At 41.2% G+C, this 13,257-nt stretch overlaps 1 protein-coding gene across 1 annotated transcript in view; it reads left to right on the top strand.

The window, feature by feature from the left end:
• Positions 1 to 12,972, top strand: part of LHX1 (LIM homeobox 1) — a 28,007-nt gene extending 15,035 nt beyond the window's left edge. The window contains exon 5 of the mRNA XM_082247320.1: positions 11,972 to 12,972. Within this exon, the coding sequence (XP_082103446.1) occupies positions 11,972 to 12,351 (380 nt within the window). The 3' untranslated portion in view covers positions 12,352 to 12,972. The remainder of the gene's footprint in view (positions 1 to 11,971) is intronic.
• The last annotated feature ends 285 nt before the right edge of the window (positions 12,973 to 13,257 follow it).

The following is a 13,257-nucleotide window of genomic DNA, read 5'->3' as shown; positions in this document are numbered from 1 at the left end:
CCTTTTATTAGTTGAACTAGATGGACTTGTGTCTTTTTTCATCCAGACTAACTATGTACCTATGTAAATACATTTCAATATGTATTTTGTTACGTGTGATTGGAGACCTAGTCGTCAGATTATTATTTATTTTTTATTACAGATACTTATATAGCACCGTCAATTTAGGCAGCGCTTTACATATATATTGTTTGCTTGCATCAGTCCCTGTGCTCAAAGAGCTTACAATCTAAGGTCCCTAACCCACATTCATACATACACATATTAGGGCCAATGTAGACAGAATTCAATTAACCTACCAGCATGTCTTTTGGAATGTGGGATGAAACTGGAGTACCTGGGGGAATCCCACACAGGCACAGGGCATGCATGTTTGGAATAGAAACCAATGACCCTAGTGCCAGGGCCATGGATAGTGGGGGACCACCAGTCCTACTGTAGGGGGCCTGGGCACACAGGGGGGCCCCAACAGCACGGGGAATCCGTGTGGTTGGGCAGAGGGGCAATTATAGAAGGAAGCCCTGTGCGGCTCACTGCAGCAGCTGAAAGCCACTCTTGCCAGCTTTCAGCTACTGCAGGGAGGGGCACAGACACAGGGCATCCTTCCTGTAATTGCTTCTCTGACACCGATCCCCCCTCCCTGTTTTGCCTGCTTCGATCCCCCTTCTCCCCGTGTGTCCCCCTTTCCCTGTGCGCCCCCCTGCAGGCTTCCCTGTCCTGTAAAAAAAAAAAATAGTAAATTGTAAAATTAACAATTAAATATTGTAATAGATTAATTAAAAAAAATTATAAAATAAAATAATTGTAAATTGTAAATATTTTTAACATTTTTAAAATAAATTATAATTTTTTTTAAATGTAAAAAAACAATTAAAAAGTGCTAATTCACACAAGTTCACTGTTATGTTGGTGTCCGCTAATAATGATTTTAGTGTATTTTTAGTGAAAATATTGTCTTGATATATTCGGGGAGGCTGCTAGGTAGGCTGTATGGGGCCCTGTGATTTCTAACAGCAGCCCTGCCTAGTGCTGCTAGGCGGACGTTATAACCACTTAGCTTCTGTGCTGCCCATACAGATTTTTGGATTTTGAGCCATGGATCATAATGTGCATACATAGTGATAATTCACATCCCCCCCCCCTTTGTTTAGACCTACTTTTTTTAGCTTGCAAACGTGTATATATGAGATTATACATGTAAGTGCGTAAAGCCAACATTCGTAGGTGTCGATTTTTGGATTTTGTGTTACAGATCTAAACGCAGTGCATGTTTACACACTTGCATAAATGTCTAAGTTGAAAACAATGCAGCGGCATTCAGATTCATAATTAAAAAATGCTTGCAAATGCATTATTTTTACAGCTGTGTGAATGAGGCCTAAGCTTGACCCCGTACCATTCCTTGCAACCATAAACTCATTTACATGGGTGTCTAAAATGCTGCATTTAGATGCATACAGCAAGTAGTTTTGTACGCATCTAAAGGCAGCACTGTAGGAATGGGGCCATAGAGAGAGCTGCGGCTACAAACAGAAATGTGTCTAGTTGTGTCCAAAAAAAAAAAGGTAGGACACAGCTGTGTCCAGGGTCATACAAATCTGTAGATTTTACACACCTACATGCCTGAACATGTGCACGCATGTGTACACGCAAAAGTCATTAGCCTACAGGCACTTGGTCAAATGAATTTTATTAAGCATATAGGCATTGTTTCTCTGGCATGAAAGATCCTGCGCAAGGCTACGTTCGCACTAGCCTGCAGGGTAAGATGCAGCGTTTCACCGTGCAGACTAGTGCAGTGTTGGCTCTGGCAAAGAGATGTGTGATACGCGTTTCAGCAGAACTGGAAATATATACTGGTGCATGTTCACAAAGCTACTTTATAAAAAGGAAGGTATTTGTATTGTCCATGGCATACAATCAAAGTGCAGATATCTTTCTCCAGCATTTTAGAGAGCCAGTTCTATGATTGGTGCTATAAGAAACAATAAAGGTAGCCATACACTATACAATCTGATTGTACATTCTTTTTTAGATTTACCAAAACTGTGTATTTTGAGGACACACCTATACAACTTATTCAGTTTGTATCAAATCAAGCGGGCCTTTGTACTACAGAGTTGATGGTAGATCTAAAGAAGATTGTATGCTTTGGGGGCATCAAGTATGAAAGCCCCTGATCTAACATAACAGCCAGGCAACTAGCATTGTAGGAAGCACAACTCAACAATGGCAGTCATAGTAAAGTGTATCTAAACCCAAGAAGAACATGGAATATATTGCATCTTACCACTCCTTAGATGTGGTGGCTGCATTAGTAACACACCTCCTGTCTACTAGTGATAAAGCTTACTCACCATACTGTATCTGTGGAGTAGCAACCTTGTCACGTCAGGCTGATCTCCTGCATTGGACTACAGAACACCTCTGAATCTCTTTATCTCCATAAAAAAAGGAAGGGAAAATAGGGTGTTCTGTAGTCCACAGAAGAGAACTGAAAGAGCTGATAACACTGTTTGATTTTTCCATTCAGTGCATAGAAGGTTGCCAGGACACATGATTTCTGGCAGGATCAACAGGATGATTTTTCTACTTGCAAAAAAAAAAAAATTGGATATATTGCACCTTATGGATTTGATTTATTAAAATTGGAGAGTGCACTGCTCCATATTTTCTAGATTATAATCCAATCTAATTTTTTACTTTTTTTTAATATATACTTTATTAAAGTTTTCAGCACATTAACAAGTATAGTAACCATTGAGACAGTACATAGTAAGCATCAAAAATACACCAAACTAATTAAAAAAAAAAACAGACACATTGGGGTTGATTTACTAAAACTAGAGAGAGCGAAATCTGGTGCACCTGTGCATGGTAGCCAATCAGATTCTAACTTCAGCTTGTTCAATTAAGTTTTGACAAAAAAGCGGTTGGTTTCTATACAGAGCTGAACCAGATTTTGCACTCTCGAGTTTCTAGTAAATCACCCCATAAGGTGCAATATGCTGTATATTACATGTTTGTTATTGGGATTAAATGTCCTTCAGCTCAGTAGAAACTGTGGGATTTCTGCTTCTCAGAACTACTAGAAATAGGTACCGGTGCATGTTGGCAAAGTATTTGGGCTACTTTTAAAATAACAGCAGGAAGGTGTTTGTGTTGTCCATAGCATTCAATCCAGGGATTGCTATAGGGATTAATAAAGCTGGTCATACACTAGGCAATCTTCTTTAGATTTATCCTTTACAACCTATGTGTGTCAAATCAATATTTGATGGTAGATCTAAAGAAACTTATACAATCATGTTGTTTTGGCTTGCTATATATGCAGGCCCACCATCGGGGGGGGGGGGGGGGGGCAGCCCATACACATGTAGGGGGCCCAACCAACGATATCAAGATTTCATCTGCACTCTGCCTCTTCCTGCAGACCGGATGCTGGTTTCAGTGCCATGTCAGTCGCAGGCTAGCCGCGTGGAAGCACTGCGCCGTGTGTAGCTTGCTTAACCACTTAAGCCCCGGAAGATTTTACCCCCTTCCTGACCAGGGCCTATTTTGCGATTCAGCACTGCGTGATTTTAACGGACAATTGCGCGGTCGAGTGACGCTGTACCTAAACGAATCTGACGTCCTTTTTTTCCCACAAACAGAGCTTTCTTTTGGTGGTATTTGATCACCTGTGCAATTTTTTGATCACGCGCTATAAACAAAAAAAGAGCGTCAATTTTGCAAAAATAAAAATATTTTTCACATTTTTTTATATGAAATTCCACCCCCCCCCCCCCCCCAAAATGTAAAAATCAAAATTTTTTAACATTTTAGGCCAATTTGTTTTCTGCTACATATGTTTGGTAAAAAAAAATCTCAAAAAGCGTATTTTGATTGGTTTGCACAAAAGTTATTGCGTTTACTAACTAAGGGAAAGATTTTTGTCATTTTTATTGTTTTTTTTTTTTAACAAGGATTGGCGGCCATCTGCGATTTTTTTTGTGGGACTGTGACATTGCGGCGGACAGATCAGACCCTTGACTGACATTTTTGACACTTTTGGGGTTACCAGTGACATTACTGCAGTAATCAGTGCTATACATATGCACTGTTACTGTAAAAATGACACTGGCAGTGAAGGGGTTAACTTTATTTGAGAGGGAGGGGTTATGTGTGTCCCTAGGGGCGTGTTTCTTAATGTGATTAGCTGTGTCTAGTGGTGTAACAGCACAGATCAACGGTCCTACATAGCAGGACCGAGTGATCTGTGCTTTTACACAGGGGAGACTGACAGGCGGCTTTGTTTACATTAGCCGCCTGCCTTTCTCCCTCTGTAACCGATGATCGCGAGTGACCGGCAGACATCGGGTCCGCCGGTCACTCGCGCGGGGGGGGGGGGTCTGTGACCGAGCAGGAGCGTGCCTCCAGCGGCGCGCGCTTGCTCCCTAGATCCTCACAGGCTAGCGTCGTTAGGCAGTCGGCAAGTGGTTAATGCTCACTGTAGACTGGTCTGGTGACAAGTTGTTAGACATCACAATAGTAAATTGAAAATTGATTGACAATGTTGCTGGATGTGGGCCTGTTCTGTGATGGGCAGTGGGTAGGCCCTGGGGAATGTTGGGGGCTGGGCTTGGGGTGGGCAACCACATGGCAGATGAGGTTTAATGTTGAAAAATGTAAAATAATGCACTTGGGCGTCAGAAACAGGAAAGCAAGCTACACACTAGGGGGGGGGGGGAACCTTTGGGTGAATCTAAGATGGAAAAGGACCTGGGGGTACTGGTGGACAACAGGCTTGGCAGTGGCATGCAATGCCAAGCTGCTGCAAGCAAAGCCAACAGAATACTGGGTTGTATAAAAAAGGGGATTCACTCCAGAAATAAAGAGATTATTCTCCCACTCTACAAGACTCTGGTCCGGCCACATCTGGAGTATGCTGTCCAGTTCTGGGCACCAGTCCTCGGGAAGGATGTGCTGGAACTGGAGAAAGAGAAGGGCAACAAAAATAATTAGGGGAATGGAGGACGTCAGCTATGAGGAAAGACTACAAGCACTGAACTTATTCTCTCTGGAGAAGAGACGCTTGAGAGGGGATATGATATCAATGTACAAATACTGTACTGGCGACCCTAGCATAGGGAACAAACTATTCAGAGAAAGGGAATACAATAAGACACGTGGCCACTCACTTAAAATTAGAGGGAAAACGGTTTAACCTCAAAATATGTAAGGGGTTCTTTACTGTCAGAGCAGTAAGGATGTGGAATTCTCTTCCACAAGCAGTGGTATCAGCAGGGAGCATTGATAGCTTCAAAAAACTATTAAATGGTCACCTTAAAAACCACAACATACAGGGGTATACAATGTACAGTTAGCAGCAAACACACACACACATCATAGGTTAAACTGGATGGACTGATGTCTTTTTTCAACCTCACAAACTATGTAACTATGTAAAGATGTGTAAGGGGCCCCACATTTTTTGATGGCTGCCCTACATACATGATTCGAATCAGCAGGAACTGGGCGAGATTCAATTCGGTAACGGGAGGCTGAATGCACCAAGTTTATGGATCGATCAACTTGGGTACAACCAGCCTGCTGGATTCTCTTGCGATTATCGCTAGTGGCTGTCTCCTCCCAGCGGGAACGGCTTTCCCAGCCTGCCCCTGCTGATGGGAGAAGACAATTGCTGATTCCCCTGTCAACACTGTCTGTGTTAATGGGGAAATTGTGCAAATTGTTTTCCTGCAGTCTGTGGTTGGATGAAATAAATTTGCACCATGTATGGCCGGCATGGTCACTTGGGTTTGCGTTTCTGATTGGAGCTTTCTTGCAGAAAAAACGCAAAACTCTCCTAAACTCGCCTGAACTATGTAAAGGAAAACGTTCTACATGACCCTTTTTTATGCTAAGGGAACTGGGGTTCTTTTAAGCGCAGTGTGCATGGAGCTTTCTGGTTTTTCTGGTTTTTGATTGGAGCTTTCTGGCAGAAAAAAAAAAAAAACGCTATACTCTCCTAAATCCCCCACATGTGTACAAAAATGCTCTGTGTCTTTTTCTGCCAAGGTGACTGGCTTTTTTTTTTTTTTAAGCCCAGTGCATATAGAGGATCTATCTATGTGTTTTTTCTGTGTTTACTCACTTCAGTTTCACACATGATTGGATAATCTAATAATATTTATAATTATATATATATATATATATATATATATATATATATATATATATATGTATGTGTGTATATATATATATATATATATATATATATATATATATATATATATATGTATATATATATATATATATGTGTGTGTGTGTGTGTATATATATATATATATATATATATATATATATATATATATATATATATATATATATATATTTTTTTTTTTTAATTTACATTTTTTTTTTTTTTTTTTAACATAAAAATTAGGATTCTCTCATTTTCCTACCTCCTTCTATCCCATAGAATTGTCCACCATGAATGATATATTTCTGAAATGCAGATTGCACATTAGGGAATTTTTAGCTGTAAATTCCAGTTTTCAAGAAGCATCGCCTGCAATCGCTCCATACAAATCTAAACTGTGTATGGGTGTAATTTGAGTTTTCCATATTAGCCACAGATAATAAAATGAAACAGCTCGCAGAGTCTGAACAATACTCTAATGTAAACTAAGAGAATAAAATCAGGAAAATATTCATAAAATAAGAAAGGTTGTTATTCGCTGAGTATTTTTCGGTTGAGCAGTGAGTGACTGATCTGTCTAATAAGAAGTGAATATCTCAGTACATCGGCCCTGGATTTATAGCGCTGCCATAAGCAGGAATGCACACTGTATTCCGATGCATGAAAAGACTGTTAATATTTAACTGGCAGTTGGGTAGATGAGTAATCCATGTGTCATTTGTACATAAGCGGTGTCGGCAGATAGAAAGTCTCTACTATACTATACCTCCTTTCAGAAATTATTCCAAATATTACTTTGTTACTGATGGGGCTTTTTGTTAAGATTTTCGGCTAGTATTGGCTATTAAGAAGCCATGATCATAGAAATGTAGCAAAATGTGTGAAAAGTGTATGGAAACTTTTGTTTATAATACATTTATCTTATTTGCTCCCCTTTGGTCTGTTTATTAGAAGAAATAAATGTAAAATATGAAAATATAAATTAAAATATTAAATAGAAAGCATTTTATTATATCCACAAGAGAAAAAAAAATAGTTCTGTTCTTCCAGCCAGGGTTGTGAGTTAATAAATAACATCAAGTAGTCTTACTCTGGACTGTTATCAGTTAACATTGTTCCTTGCTATTTCCATGGACTACAAAACACCTCCCCCTGTTATGGAGAAAAGAGGAAGGTGTTTGTCCTTACACACTCCCTGTACAAGGGTGACAACTGCACACTACCCTTATCATCATAGTACATAGAAGTGATTTAATGGCAGAATTGTCAGGTTAAAATAAAAGAAAACAGCAGTGAAAAGAAAAGGAATGCAGCCGCCCTGTTCACATCTGAGCGTTTTTTCAGCTTGTAAAACGCTCATCTCTGAAGTCTCAAAACGCCCAACAAGCAAAATCCCATTCATTTCAATGGCCTCTGTTCACATATGAGTGTTTTGTCGCCTAAAGCAAAACGCCTGAAGCTCAAAAAAGCACATGAGCTTATTTTTTGGCAGATTACAAGCGTTTTTGTTAGATGTCAATGCCTGCCTCCAAACACCTGCAAAAACGCCTGAAAAAAACGCCCAAAAAAAGCCTGAAAATGATACACTGAGGCTACGCTTATCTAGGAGTTGCTATTTTATAGGCGTTTTCCAGGCCTTTTTCAGGCGTTTTTATAGGCATTTTGATAAGCGTTTTTACAAGCGTTTTACAGGTAAAACCCTCTATATCGCCTTTCCAGCATTTGCATTGAGGCTACGTTATCATGTGGGCGCAGCGGATCACAGGCAGAATAACCGCGATTCTGTCCGCGATCCGGTAATCATTGCAAATGGCGGGACGCCTGTGTGATGACCGTGATTTGCAATGGCACCCCAAAAGCTATGCGATGTTGCTGCGATTTCCGCCTGCCGAATCGCGGTAACATCGCGCAAACAGAATCGCGGGATGCATGACGCACAAAAGAAGCTCTTGTACTTTTTGGAGCGTCTGACGTTTCGCTCAAGCGTCGGAACGCTCAGATGTGAACAGGGGCCATTGAAATGAATAGGATTTGTCTTGTTGGGCGTTTTTTGAGCTGATCCTAAAACATCCCAAAACGCCTACATGTGAACGTAGCCTCAGATGTGAATGGAGCCTAAAAGAATCAGTAAGCTGCAATACTATTGGTTTTTGTCCTTGGGTTCAGATACACAGGAAGTCTAGTGTTGAGATATTGGGGTTGATTTACTAAAGGCCATTAGACTGTGCACTTTGGAACGTGCAGTTGGACTCTGCAAGTGCAGTTGCTCCAGAGCTTAGTAAATGAGGTAAAACTTCACTTTGCAAAGAATATCCAATCACATGCAAGGAAGAAAAAACTGCTTTTTGAAAATTAAAAAAAAAAAAAAAACAGCATTTTTGCTTGCACATGATTGGATGATAGAAGTCAGCAAAGCTTCTGCTCATTTACTAAGCTCTGTAGCAACTGCTCTTGCAGAGTGCAACTGCTGTTTGCAATGTGCACAGTCTTTTTGCCTTTAGTAAATCAACCCCATTGTGTTCAGTGACTGAGATAATAATATAGAGGACAGAGAAACTCATATGTAGACTTTTTGTATTGTGTGGTGCATTACCTAAAAATTACACATCTATCAACACAAAGAGAATTGTGTTAGATTACCTATGGTGATTACACTTTGCAATAATTAAAAAAAAAAAAAAAAAAAAAAAAAAAACTTTGCATAAGAACAATAAGGCTCCGTTCACATGTCAGCGTATGGATCGCAGGCAGAACCGCCCGCGATCCGGAGATTATTGCAAATGGCGGGACGCCTGTGCGTTGCCCGTTGATTTGCAATAGCCCCCCCAAAAAAATCGCGGGACGCAATACGCTCCAAAGAAGCTCTTGCACTTTTTTGGGCGTAATGCGTCCCGCGATTTTTTTTTGCGCAATGTTACCGCGATTCGGCAGGCGGAAATCGCGGGAACATCGCTCAGCGTTTGGGGGGCTATTGCAAATCACAGGCGTCCCGCGATTTGCAATAATCTCCGGATCCCGGGCGGAACCGCGGCGGTTCTGTCCGCGATCCATACGCTGACATGTGAACGGAGCCTAAGGAAGAAGTATTTATATTTAGTTAAAGTTTGTTCAATATTGTTTTATTCTCATAGCATTTTCTCTTTGGAAAACAACTCTTATTATAGGATATTACCTCTCATTTGAGAAGAAATGCTGTTTTGTTGTTGATCGATCTCATTGTACATTTGATCATACATTATACAATCTGATGTAATCTCCTTTAGATCTACCATCTCCTATGTATTGCAAGGGTCTGAATGATTGTATATTATTATTATTAGCCTTGTCCTCATATGACAGTGATGGCGAACCTTGGCACCCCAGATGTTTTGGAACTACATTTCCCATGATGCTCAACTACACTACAGAGTGCATGAGTATCATGGGAAATGTAGTTCCAAAACATCTGGGGTGCCAAGGTTTGCCATCACTGTCATATGACATGCATTTTGGTAATTTTAGGGTTACCATACATATTGCATTCTGACTGTACAATCTTCATCCAATCAACTTTAGATTTACTAAAACGATATACCATAAGGACTTACCTAAGCTTTCCAATCAATCTTTATCTAATCAGACAGGCTCTTGCACTACATAATCATAAAGCCTTGTACACACTAGTTTTTTTTTTTCATTCAACCCAGCTCAGCTTCAACCCAGGGTCGAAACCACTTTACTAATCCGATGTTAGTACAGTTGATCTCCCCTGCTGTTCTATTGAGTTTTGACAGGAGGGTGGCCCCTCCGCCAGAACACTCCGGTCAGCGCTCTCAGCCATTGGCAGCGACAGAAGCTGTTGGGAGGCGGTTGGTGGACCTTTTTTGGTCATGACCCTTCAACAGAAGCCAATTGAATGGCCAGCTTCTGTCGGACCAGCTGCCGAATGTCGGTTTCTATTGAACCGGCCAATCAAGGCTGTTGTTAGAAATCACGGGGCCCCGTACAGCCTACCTGACAGGCCCCCCCCCCCCCCCTCAAATATATTTTTAACTAAATATACACTAAAATCATTAGTGGACACAAACATAACAGAGAACTTGTGTTAATTAGCCCTTGATTGTTTTTTACATTTTAAAAAAATATATATACTTTTTTTTAAAAATTTTAAAAATGTTTAAAATTATTTTATTTTACAATTTTTTTAGAATTATTTATTATAATGTTTAATTTTTTTTTTTTTTTTTTACAATTTGTTATTTTTTCTACAGAACAGGGAAGCCTGCAGTGCTGCGGGAGGGGGGATCAGAAGCAAGCAGAACAGAAAGTGGGATCAGTGTCGGAGAAGCAATTACAGGAACAATGCCCTGTGTCTGTGTCTCTCCCTGCAGTAGCTGAAAGCTGGCAAGAGGGGAAGAAACTGGCTTTCAGCTGCTGCAGGGAGCTGCACAGGGCTTCCTTCTGTAATTGCCCCTCTGCCCGACCACATCTATCCTCTGTGCTGTTGGGCCCCCCTCTGTGCCTGGGCCCCCTACAGGAGGACTGGTGGTCCCCCCCTATCAGCGGCCCTGCGGCTAATGCCGCCCATGTGTACTTGGCTTTTAGGGCTAAGGGCTTGTTCACACCATATGCAGTGACCTGCGTTTTTCTGCACCGGATTAATGCAGGCCACTGCAAGGGCACATAGAATATAGTGTTTTTCTGTGTGCCTCGCTCACGCCACAATGTTGAGTACATGTTCATTGCAGTGCGTCGCATTAAAATGAAACCTGTCTGCATTTTAATTTAATGATCACAAATGCATGTAAATATAATGCAACTGAAAGTAAAGATACAAAAAATAAAGAGTTTGTATTTTGATTCTTTCCAACCTGTCCATTTACAACAGAAGAAACCCCATTACAGTTAGCATAAAATGCAGCAATACACAACACAAATGCAGGTTAAATGCATTTTTTAAAGCATTGCAATGAGTTTTTATGAGCAGCATGGTAGAGCCCATTCCCATCAGATGCAGTGGGATGCATCTTTGTCCTCTAACCGCATGGACAGTCCAAAATCAAGGTTATCCTATGGGCATTGTTCTCACTATTGCAGTGCAGTGCAGTGAAAAAAAAAAAATTTTTCCTGCTCTGCAAATGTACAGAAACGTGCAAATTTATGTAAATGCATGAAAATGCACCGCAATGCAGCATACATAAAAGTCCAAAGAAGAAAGAAAGGAATACCTAAAAGGAAATGCATGCTAAGGAAAAATGCATCACAAATGCACGTAAAGACACACGTGAAATGCACATTACTGACCATGCAAAAATGCATATAAAAACTGTGCTCTTTGCTCTAGACCAGCCTTTCTCAACCTTTTCAACACAGAGGAACCCTTAAAATAATTTTCAGGTCTCAGAGAACCCCTTCTAAAAATGACTATATTTACAACTCATGATACATTAGTGTGATGGTCAGGGGGATGAATGTTCCTTACTCTTGTGGACATTGGGAAGAATTACCTTCTACCAGATAGCTAAAAAGATCAATGGTGTCAGGGGAACTTATCTGAGATCCAGAAATTATTCATTGCTCAAGGAACCCCTAGCAACCTCTGGAGAAACCCTGGTAGAGAACCACTGCTCTAGAGCAACTGCACTAAGCTCTGGTGTGAATGTACCCTTAAGGAAACGATGAAATCAGATTGTAACTTGTGGGATGAGCTTACAGGAGATCATACAGAGATTTTATAGTGTGAGACAAGTTTTTATGTTGCTCTTTTTTGAATTGTTGAGTAAATTGCTGTTCTTTTCTGTTTGACAGACTACCAGAGCGAGTATTATGGGCCAGGGAGCAACTACGACTTCTTTCCTCAAGGACCTCCCTCATCACAAGCTCAGACCCCTGTAGATTTGCCCTTTGTAACATCCTCCGGACCAGCAGGCACGCCACTTGGTTCAATGGAGCACCCCTTACCTGGACATCACCCTTCTAGTGAGGCTCAGCGCTTCACTGACATCATGTCCCACCCCCCAGGAGACTCTCCCAGCCCAGAGCCCAACCTGCCTAGCTCCATGCACTCCATGTCTGCAGAGGTTTTTGGTCAAAGTCCCCCCTTCTCTTCTCTATCAGTCAATGGGGGAGCAACGTATGGGAATCACTTGTCACATCCACCAGAAATGAATGAGGCGGCTGTCTGGTAGCTCGAGAACCAACAGACGGCCTAACAATAAGACTGGTGCCAATAGCCATCTTGGTTGACACTGCTCTGGCACACACAATTCCCCTCTGAAACAATATCTGTCTGGACGGAGTCAGAAGGACACTGGACAAAAAAGGAAAAAGAAAAAGGGAAGCTGCAATCCCAGTAGATCACATCCATCATCCCAGTAGATGGTAGGCAATCCCAATTCCGTCAACACCACTAAAAAAAAGAAAAAAAAAAGAAATATATTTATATAAAAGTGATATTAAACCCTCAGTTTTTTAAGCACTTTAAGCTGTTGATTTAATCATTTACTGAGTATGCAGCCCCTTCAACAATTTAATCCTTGCCTATGTTCTAGTTTTATCTGGTGCCATGAAATCTGCCCCAGGTTTCCTGTGTCAAGGGGCTCCTTTTCTCCCACAGCATCCTATGGAGCCACCCTTGCATACAGGGACTATAGTAGTGTCTCCTTACACTGCGTGCATCAATAGAAACACACAGTGGGGTTGATTTACTAAAACTGAAGAGTGCAAAATCTGGAGCAAATGTGCATTGTAGCCAATCAGCTTCTAACTTCAGCTTGTTCAGTTAAAGTGGTTGTAAAGGATCAAGGCTTTTTTTTCAGAAGGTAAAAAACCTTCCGTGTGCAGCATATCCCCCAGGGCCCCTAATACTTACATGTCGATCCAACAATGTGCACAAGAGCAGCAACTTTCTTGGGTCTCTCCTTCCTCATTGCCCAAGACAACAGTAGAAGCTATTGCCTCCCCCTGCTGTCAATCAAAGCCAGTGAGCCAATGAGGGGAGAGCGGGGATAGGGCCTTGCCTCGATCCATTTGTGATTGGACACACAGAGCAGCAGCTCAGGGGTGAGCCTGCACGGGTGACCCCATGGCAAAAT

The sequence above is a fragment of the Pelophylax lessonae genome, assembly GCF_965119305.1.
Source record: "Pelophylax lessonae genome assembly, chromosome: 2".
NCBI classification, from domain to species: Eukaryota; Metazoa; Chordata; class Amphibia; order Anura; family Ranidae; genus Pelophylax; species Pelophylax lessonae.
The sequence above is the reverse complement of the archived record's forward strand: the minus strand, read 5'-3'. Positions and strand labels throughout refer to the sequence as shown.